The sequence below is a fragment of the Helianthus annuus genome, chromosome 15 (genome assembly GCF_002127325.2).
Source record: "Helianthus annuus cultivar XRQ/B chromosome 15, HanXRQr2.0-SUNRISE, whole genome shotgun sequence".
Lineage (NCBI taxonomy): Eukaryota > Viridiplantae > Streptophyta > Magnoliopsida > Asterales > Asteraceae > Helianthus > Helianthus annuus.
The window spans coordinates 145,610,953-145,621,771 of NC_035447.2; the positions used below are offsets into that span (position 1 = coordinate 145,610,953).

The following is a 10,819-nucleotide window of genomic DNA, read 5'->3' on the forward strand; positions in this document are numbered from 1 at the left end:
GCGTCGCCGACGGGGTCTGGGCCGTCGGGGACGGGCTCACGTTTATTCAATCGCGAAACTTGTGTTTTCTTGATCTTTTGACGAGTTTAAACGGTTCTTGAGCCATAAATTCGACAATTACACATTATTTTGAGTGGAAAATCATTCTTAGAGCCATAATTGAATATCATATTCATCACCATTCCATCTCTTATGAAAAACATCACCCGAATCAAGAAGATCATCATCATCCAAAATCAACAAGACAAACCCTAATCCTTCCACCATCATTCTTTCCATCATCATTCTTCACCAAAACCCTCAACATCCTTCACTTCTCCATTGTTCAAGCTTCAAGATGATTCAAGACAAGTTCCAATCATCCGGTGATCAAGTTTCTTCAACCATGAGCGGCTAATCACCTTGGTTTCACCCCGGTATAGGTAGTTGTTTAACTTAGGGTTTTGAATTGTTTCTTGCTTCAACTTTGTGAAAAATTGTGTTTGATTTTTGAAACCATTGACAATAGTTTACATTTGTTTCGTATTCGTAAATTGTCGAACGATGTTAAAAGTTATGACTTTACGAAATGGTTATGTGTAGTTATGCATTGTCGTGGTTAGGTTTTACTTGTGTTGATTACAAAGTGCATTCTTGTCTGTTTTTCGAAACGTTGATAGTTATTGGCACCTAAGTCACGGTACACTAAATCCGCTAATCGTATGCAATTGAGTTGGACATAAAAACTTGTAGAAACCCTAGGTTAGCAATTACCGAAACCGGGTGTGAACCCTTCTTCTAATTATTGTTTAGTAATCAAGTTTATTTGCAACCCTTAATTGTTAGTTGATACGCGCAAAATGCAACATATAAATTATATCAATTGTGGTATAAAACTAACCCTTTTTTAGTACTAATGTTGGAAAAAGTGTGCTTTTGTCTTCCTTTTGTATTTTCAGGATTAAATGAGCTCAAATTAACAAAAGAAGCAAAAAGACAGCAAAATCTAACATAAATACAAGAAAAAGAACAAAAGTAGATTGCCCGACCCCTCGACAGCATCCTCCCAAGCAAAACAAAGAAGACAGAAGACTGAACACGCCCCGTGCTCAGCGAGCACGGGGCCGTGCCCAAGAAGCAGCAGAAAAGACAAACCTATAGAAGCTTCTATTGCCCACCACGGGGCTGTGCCCAGCGGACACGGGGGCGTGGTCAGAATGCTGCAGGCGCATTTATTGTAATTGCGAATTACAATTAATGAAGAGAGAGAGTGTCAGATGGACACGGGGCCGTGCCCAGGCTTCTGTTCAACCTATAAATAGGAGTGCTTGGAGCCATTTCAACTCATCCCTTGGCACACCACCTCTCTCACACTTCACCCACCACCCACCACCGTCACAACACCATCATCCACCACCATCATCCATTGTCCATCATAGAGTGTGTGAGTCGTCTCGGGATCCAAGATTGATCGTAAGAGTTCTTGACAATCAAAGGCCATGTTTGCCTAAGTCTCTTACATCACTTGGTGAAGACAAGTGTTTAGTGTAATACTTTTTATTTTTAATCTTTTGCACTTTTTAATTGGTTTTGTATTAATGACTTTAATTACTAGTTTCTTATGTTGAAGGTGATTCTTCCTTATCGTTTGTCCATGGTGTCTTGGCATTATTTTACTGTCTATATAAAATAAAAGATTTTCACCATTCATATCTCCACGGTCTATATGGAGGTATGTTGGCTATCTGGTCGGGGGTTAAGGGAACGGTTTGATAAGAGTCTTGCCATTGTTCAGTGTATAGATCCTGCAAAGGACCTGGATCAAATTTAGTAGGACCTCCTTCAATACCCAAAGGTATTGGATGGCGGGGGTCCAAACTCTTTGATCCCCTCATAAGTTAAACTACTATTAAAACTTTAACCCAGCTACTTAGGATTGTATCCCTGCTGACTCAGACTACTTAGCTGAGGGTAACGTCGCCTTCAAAAGAGGGGCCTACCACATTATGCATTAATAACTTAATTAATTATCTTTCAATAATCCGACCCTTTAGAATTGTATCCTTGCTGACTCAAACTACTGGGTTAAGGGTAACGTCACCTTCAAAAGAGGGGCCTACTACAATAACTAAGATAATCTCTTAAACAAGTGCAAAAGTGCGAAAATAATCAAAGGTTACACTAACACACGAGTCGGATCCAAGTGATTCATCTTGTCTATCTGTTTTTATTTTTATTTTATTTTTCAGCATTTTAGTTAGTTTTATTTTCTTAGTTTTAAAATCTTTTCTAACATTTTGTTTTGATTAGACATTGAGGATAAACCGGTACTAAAAGCTCTTGTGTCCTTGGACGACCTCGGTATCTTACCAACACTATACTACGTCCACGATGGGTGCACTTGCCCATATGTGTGTTTAGTGTTAGTAAATATCGTGTTTTATAAATTTAAAACTTGGCTAAAAAGTGTAAAAAGGGCTTAAAATATATACCTAAATTATATACACACTGACACGCATCATTAGTTGTTAATCAATTAAATCAATTCCATTAGTTTAAATTCACATCTTTCAACAAAACAAAAATATAGAAATATCATAGCAAGCTTCGTAATTGTGACACCTTTTTATAATTCAATCGAATCCACTCGCAAACCACATACTCTTCGTGGTTCGACCCCTTGCTACCACTAGCTATTTGTTAAGGGTAAATAGGGCATATAAATATTATCTTTGACCGGAGCGTGACACTCCGATCAAATTTTGGCGTCGTTTCCGGGGAGTGCGTGCGCTTTATGTTTGGATTATTGTTTGAATTTACGTGATTATATGTTTATTTTGTTTAGTTTCTTTTTGCACCTTGTCTTTTTCCTTGTTACGCGGGTGTGTTACTCGTGTAGGTTACAGGTAGTGCATGCATACGCGAAACTCCGGGAGGACTTCACCGTTAGTCTACGAACCGGAAATCGAAAGAGTAGCCAGAAGAAACTTAGCAAGCTGGTTAGAAGCAACTATTGCTTCTAATCAAACCAATCAAACACCACAATTCACACCGACCATTGAAACCGATTCAATGGCAAACCAAAACTCAAACCAAAACCTCAACCAAAACCAAAACCCGAACCAATTTCAATACCGAAGCAACTTTAATCCCGCCCAAAATATTCAACTTATACCTCAAGAACAACTGAGTGGTAATACCAACTCTAGACCACCCACACCACCTTTCCAAAGCCAAAATCCCAACAACACCCAAAGAACACCCCAACAACAAAACCTTCACCGACAAAACTCCTTACCCATTCACCTTGATGATCGGAATGTTAATTCCGACCGTAGAGGCAATCGAGATCGTGGCAATCCCGCGAATGAAGACCCGTTCTTTAACATCGACGATTTGAGAAATGCTATCCCCGATGACGAACCGTATAGTGTTCCCGGTTATCAATCACCAGAACACGTGAGTGTTCATACGGAATATTCGGATGATGGGGGATATTATGATGATCGGGCTAATGATGATGAAGATTGTGGGTATGTGAATAGGGGTAATGTTTACAATGCAAGAGGGTTTGATGATGAAGCGTTTGGTTATCAAAATGCCAATTTCGTGGGGAATGATAACTATGGGTATGGGAATGCGAGAAATGACGGTTATGAGAACAACTGCCAACCACGAAACAACAATCAACGGAACCGAAATGATGGGTTTTACAACAACAACAATAACAACAATGGTAACCCTAATCGGATTCCTCGTTTCGTGGGAGGAGGTAACCAAAGAGATAATCAAGGTGGAAATCGAAGAGGTGATAGGGGAGGTGATAGAAGAGATAATCGAAGACCGGCGGATCAAGAAGTTAACGGTCCACAGCGTCGTCAACAACCTCCACGGGGAGTCAATGACCGTTTTAGGCCGGTGGTCACCGACAATGACTCACCGATTGTTTGTGAAAGAACGATGTTCGATTGCAAACCCCACTACATCAATATACTTCCCCACTTCAACGGGAGGTCTAACGATGAACCGTACACGCATTTGGCGGAGTTTTCATCTATATGTAGCACAATCAAGGGGCATAATTTTGCGTTGGAAGAAGTCAAGCTTCGGTTATTTCAGTTTTCGCTAAAAGACAAGGCAAAACAATGGTTTCTTACACTTCCGGCGAATAGTATTCGAACATGGGGTGAGATGCAACAAGTATTCCTTGACGAATATTACTCGATGGCAAAGACAGATGATGCTAGAGATGAAATAAGGTCTTTCCGTCAACTATTGAGTGAACTGTTGCATGAAGCATTCACAAGGTACAAGGAATTGATTCGAAAATGCCCACATCATCAAATCGAAAAGTGGGAGTTGGTTAAATGCTTTGTGAGAGGATTGGATGACGAGACATGGAATTGCCTTGAGTCAACGAGCAATGGACTTTATTAAGCAATCACGAGGATGGCGATTGGGAGTTCCTTGAAAGGATGAGTAAAAGGTCAAAAGCGAAAGAGTCAGTCGATCGAGCAAAAAAGCACCCCACCTCAAGGTCTTGGCCCGATCGTGATGCGAATTCTAAGGATCGAATTGAAACGTTAGAGTGAGAGTTGGCTCGCATGAAGAAAAGGGAAGTGAATGCGGTGCAATACGCCGTATGTGAAGAATGCAGAGACATTGGTCACCGGACTGAGAATTGTCAAGCCACCGTAGAGGTAAATCAAGTGTATGGGGACCGAAGGCAATATGATATGAACTCCAACACTTACCACCCCGGGTTGAGGAACCATCCTAACTTTAGGTATGGTAATACCCCCAACCAAATAAACCCGAATTTTCAATCGGGGAATCAAGGTGGGTATTCGCACCAAACTCGCCAAAGAAGTTACAATCAAGATGGTCACGGGTCGACGAATAATCAAGGAGGTGGTAGTGATTTGAGTGCCAAAATGGATGCAATGCTTTCAATGATGCAAGAGTCCAAGAAGGAGAACGAAATTCGGGACAAATCGCATGAAGCATTAGCAAAACAAGTGGGCCAACTTGCGGAGGAAATGGCACAAATGAGGGGGAGCATGGGAAAGCTCCCAAGTGACACCACGGTGAACCCTAAGCATCAAAGCTCAAGCACAGGCAATGTAAGGAATGTACACATTAGCGCGGTAAGTATTCTTTCAAATGATGATGTTTGTAGTAGTGTTGAAAGCATTCCACCACCACAATGCGTTGATGGTGTAGTGGGAAATACTAGAGATGAGTTGGAAAGTAAAAATGAACAAGAAACGATTTCACAAATTAAAATTGAAAAAATGAACAAAAATTCTTTTTGTGAAAATTGTTTAAATTAAATTATACCGATTAATGCATCAAAAGTTGAGGAACGGTACCCACCGAAGGACGAGAGGTGGGAAAATTTTAAACAAGCAAAAATTAATTTACCGTTACTCGATGACATTAAAAAGGTTCCGGCCCATGTGGAATGCTTGAAGGAGTTAAGCATCGAAAAACGGCACAACAAATTACCCGAACCGGTTGATTTGATATCTCATGTTAGTGTCATTTTATCGAGTGCGCTCCCCCAAAAAGTTCAAGATCCGGGAGATCCTCTTATTCCAATTCAAATTGGAGCATTTAAAATCGAGAGGGCGCTCCTCGATCTTGGAGCTTGTGTGAGCATCTTGCCCGGGAGTTTGTATGACCAATACGATTTTGGTCCATTGAAAAAGTTTGATACTCCCGTGGTATTGGCCGATCAGACTCCCACGCATCCAAGGGGGATGGTGGAAGATGTGATTGTGAAGGTGGAAGATTGCTATTACCCAGTGGACTTTTTGGTAGTAGACTATGTTGGGTGTGTTGAGGACACCCAGCCGATAGTCATACTGGGTAGACCGTTCCTCGCAACTGCTAATGCCATAATAAATTGTGCAACGGGAACGGTGAGCATGAAGTTTGGGGACCGGGAATTAAATTTAAATAATTTTCCAAAATTTACTAGCCCACTCGGTGAGGATACGTGTCCCAAGAAGGACATGAATCCAAACAAAAAGGTATGTGCTATGGTTGGTAGGTTTGGAGAACCAAAGAAGAAACCGGTCAAGAAGAAGAAGGCGAAGAAGTCGCCTCAAGAAAAGAAGAAGGAAGAGGAAGTGAGGAAGTTTGGACCGTTTGGCAACAAATGGTATGAATCACCGGTGGGTGATTTCGAGGAGTTTGTAGGCGGCAAACATGCCATTCGACCACCATGAGGTGGTAAGTCAAGTGTTGTTGTATATTTTATTTCGCATTTCATTTTAGTTGCTATCCGTAGTTTAGTTAATATTGTTGTTGTTGTATAATTTTGTATTTCGTTTTATTAGTTAAATGAACGTTGTGGGTGTGTTCCCTATATAACCCTCACGAGACCTACTCGTCCTCCCGAGCTATTGGGAGGTTTAAAGGGCTTGCGTGCATATGCTAAATGCCGTCGTGATACCAACGAAAGTGAGTTAGGATTGTTATTGTTGTAAATTATTTTTCCACAAAAATCAAGGTAATTTAACGCATGAGTTGGTAACACTTTCATAAAAATGGTAGAACTAACCACCTAACAAATTTCAATGGTTGTGAGAAGCATGCTTCTACACACGGGTTAAGATTTGTAGGTACAACATGTTCGCGAGACAACCGTTTTTATGACGAGAAGAAGAAGATATGAGCATCTAGCGATAAAAATCAGTTGCATGTGTTTCCTTTTACCTTGATTCTTAGATTGGTAATAAGTGGATTGTAAATTGTATTTTATTTTCCGGGGTGAAATTTTTGGGAAATTAGCCGTGTCACATCCCTTGTGCGTTATAAAACTCTAGTTCCTACACATTAAGGACAATGTGTACCTCAAGTGTGGGGATGGGGGAGTAGTAAAAGTTTTCGATTTTGACCCATTCATTTAAATACTACACATTGAGGACAATGTTTACCTCAAGTGTGGGGATGGGGGAAAATTTCAAAAAAAAAAAAAAAAAAATTCAAAAATGTTTTGTCTCGAAAGCGATCTTAAAGCACAAGTAACTAAGTCAACGAGGGATGGCACAACCCATTTGGTCTTTTGTCATGGTCAAGTTCAAATTAATAGCATGACGGGTATTTAGCGGGTGGTTATTTGGGAATAATTCGCCTAAGAAACTAGCACATTATGCATGTCAAATATTATACCCTTTACATATGTGAGATTTTGAGCCACTTTTACATTATAGAATCATATGCTTATGTTTCTTTGTTGAGTGGACCATTAGTCATGTAAAAGTGGCTCAAAATGCTTATGTTTCTTTGTTGAGTGGACCATTAGTCATGTATTGTAGAACTTGCAACTCTTGATACGTTTGAGACCATAGACCGGATACAAGCACAAGAATGATTAAGGCATTAGGCAAACCTTTTCCTTTTACACCATTTATATTTCCTTACCCAAAAATTATCCCTTAGTAGCCAATTTTGAGCCTAACCCTTTCGTTTGACCACCGTTTAGCCCATAACCTTAAACCTTTTTGTTTTTAACCTGTGTGATGGAAATTCAATTATAGGAGTCAAGTTTGTATAGTTGTTTGTTTGTTTGCATATAAAAAAAGAGAAATCAGAAAATGTTACGAAAAAAGAGTAGAAAACTGTTGAGAAAAGAAAAAAACTATATGTTCTTAGTTTGAGAAATAAAAGGCGAAAACTTGTTGCCTTCTAGTTTGATTTTGGTAGTTAGTTATGCATAGAATAATTGCTTTGTAATAAAATCGAGTTTTCATCACCTTATTCACTTTAAATATCCTATTCCCTACCCATAGCCTAGCCCCGTTACAACCCTTACAAAGACCTTATGACTTGTGCTTAGTACTCGTGATCGGTGGTGGAGAATGATTGAGTTGCAAGCCTATATAGGTACGTGTTCTAATCGGTTTTGAGCGTTTAGTTGTTGAAGTGCTAATACATTATGAAAATTAGCCAAATAAACCGAGTGGAGAGAACATTGTGAGGGATGTGCATGAATTGTTGGTTTCACGGGCGGGTTAATCTTGGATAACTATTTTATATGTGAATGCTCACTTAACCGTTAAATATGTTGAAAATTGTAAAGAGTTTGAACTTTCGTATGACAATTGACCTTAACCTTCGTCTCGGGAATGGGGAGTGTATCATTGTTCGACGCACGTGAAAGTGAAAAACAGATTTGCTTGAGGGCAAGCAAAAGACAAGTGTGGGGATGTGATACGTGGTCGAATAACGGTGCTTGTATATGTTTAAGTTTGGGTTTTTACTCGACTTTTAATCTTGAAAAACCTACTTTTAATTAGATTTGTGTTTTGCAGGTTTAACGAAGTTTAAAGTGCTTTTCGGGAGCTTTACAAGCCATCGGGATGAAAAACGGACAATCGGGACGCGTTACGGATCAAATGGGAGTGCAAAATGGAAAATTGGAGATTTGAAGCTAGAGAGGCCGTCGCCGATGGGCTCTAGGCCGTCCGGGACGGGCTCTAGAAACTCCCATCAGCCAACTTTGCCCGTAACCAGTCAAACAAGCCGTCGCAGAAAACCAGCAAATCTAGAGGGCGTCGCCGACGGGGTCTGGGCCGTCGGCGACGGGCTCCCGTTTGTTCAATCACGAAACTTGTGTTTTCTTGATCTTTTGACGAGTTAAAATGGTTCTTGAGCCATAAATTCGATAGTTACACATTATTTTGAGTGGAAAATCATTCATGGAGCCATAATTGAATGTCATATTCATCACCATTCCATCTCTTATGAAAAACATCACCCGAATCAAGAAGATCATCATCATCCAAAATCAACAAGACAAACCCTAGTCCTTCCACCATCATTCTTTCCATCATCATTCTTCACTAAAACCCTCAACATCCATCACTTCTCCATTGTTCAAGCTTCAAGATGATTCAAGACAAGTTCCAATCATCCGGTGATCAAGTTTCTTCAACCATGAGCGGCTAATCACCATGGTTTCACCCTGGTATAGGTAGTTGTTTAACTTAGGGTTTTGAATTGTTTCTTGCTTCAACTTTGTTACAAATTGTGTTTGATTTTTGAAACCATTGACAATAGTTTACATTTGTTTTGTATTCGTAAATTGTCGAACGATGTTAAAAGTTATGACTTTACGAAATGGTTATGTGTAGTTATGCATTGTCGTGGTTAGGTTTTACTTGTGTTGATTACAAAGTGCATTCTTGTCCGTTTTTCAAAACATTGATAGTTATTGGCACCTAAGTCACGGTACACTAAATCCGCTAATCGTATGCAATTGAGTTGGATATAAAAACTTGTTGTAGGAACGTTTGTTCGACCTGACGAGTCGTTCAGAAGAGTGCTTAGACTAATTCAGAGGCGGAATTCATTGAAATAGTCTTCGTAAAGCTTGATTTCACTACTTAACGTCTCCTGTATTGATTAACTGTCAAATTACAAGCTCTTGGAGACAAACGGGCAGAGCTTCGCCGTTACACCATGAAAAACACACACATACGCTACTACTGGAACCGCTCATATGACTCCATATATATAGACCCTCTGGATCGCTTATATGGACATGTCCATATGAGCGATCCACTCATTATGTCACAAAAGCGAACCAACTAAGTGACATATGAGCGATCCAATATATAGTGACTAAAAAGCGGTCCACACTATATACCCTATAAGCGATCCTATTCAATACAAGATTTCTCGTTTTCCGATCACTATACAATCTGCCCTACCCTAAGACTCGAACGAAGATGTAGTCGACAGACAACTGCACCAACAGACTCCCCCTTGAATGTTGACGGAATCTTCAGTGAGAGTCTTCAATCATTCACAGCTCTTCAATCTTGTTCGGTCTTCTTCAGGAACTCTGCCTGGAATCAAATCTTTTTCAGAAATTCCTTCCTGAAATCATATGCCTGGATCTTTCTCTGGTTTTAACTTTCGTCAGACTCCCCCTATCATTATGCTGGGATCTCTATCTGGAAATCGTTATCACCATTGAAATCAACTCCTGGCTTTCTCTGTTTAAGCTCTTCTCTGGTTCTGATGTGTCTCCTGGCTATCTGTAGCAACAGGATCAGAAACCTGCAAGACTCAGACACCCTATCACAATAAAAACAATTATGATTCAACTTAATGAATCAACTAATCATTTGATACTTTTTACGATTAAACACTGATTCACAAATTTTGAAACATTCCAATTTCTGATTCAATCTAATGAATCATTTTAAACATTTCAAACGACTTAACCAACCTGTCTGTTCATCAAGTTTAGCCTTTGAGATTTTGAAAATCAGCTCTTCACCATCAGTTGTCGAAAATCTTTTTGGATTTTTCAAAATATGAAACGTAAATGTAAAGACAGAAATTTAAATGCAGAACAAACATAATTTTGTGAGTTTGTGCAAGAGGATCATATCAGTTTTTTTAGACACATCACACGCACCGTTAAGCTTCTAATCGTTTTAAGTTCTAAACGTTTCACGTAGATTGACGATATAATTGTCCTCTTAAATTTTCATACAATTTTCAATCTATTCAGGATACTATTTAGGTATTTTATGAACTTAGTTCAATTCATGTGTCCCACCTCTTGAATATACTCCCGTATCCAGAATCCCAATATTCAGTCTTACAGGTATGAATACTACAATGATGTCTGTACATAAATTAGGGGAAAGATGCGAAAACTGAGAGATCTCAGGTCAGAACTTCCGTTCAGCAGAGAGATATCAGCTTCGACTTAGCAGTGTGTCCCCTTTAGAGGATCTTTTCAGCTACAACAGATGATTATCAATTTTATTGTCTAATCAGCTGAGGGCTTTATGCTATGTTTCAAGCATTTTGC

General features: G+C 39.6%; 1 protein-coding gene across 1 annotated transcript; it reads left to right on the forward strand.

Moving 5' to 3' along the window:
• Positions 1-4,583: 4,583 nt before the first annotated feature.
• LOC110914291 lies at positions 4,584-6,212 on the forward strand. Its single transcript, XM_022159094.1, has 2 exons — positions 4,584-5,229; positions 5,338-6,212. The coding sequence occupies exons 1-2, from the start codon at positions 4,584-4,586 to the stop codon at positions 6,210-6,212; spliced, it is 1,521 nt and encodes a 506-aa protein (XP_022014786.1).
• The last annotated feature ends 4,607 nt before the right edge of the window (positions 6,213-10,819 follow it).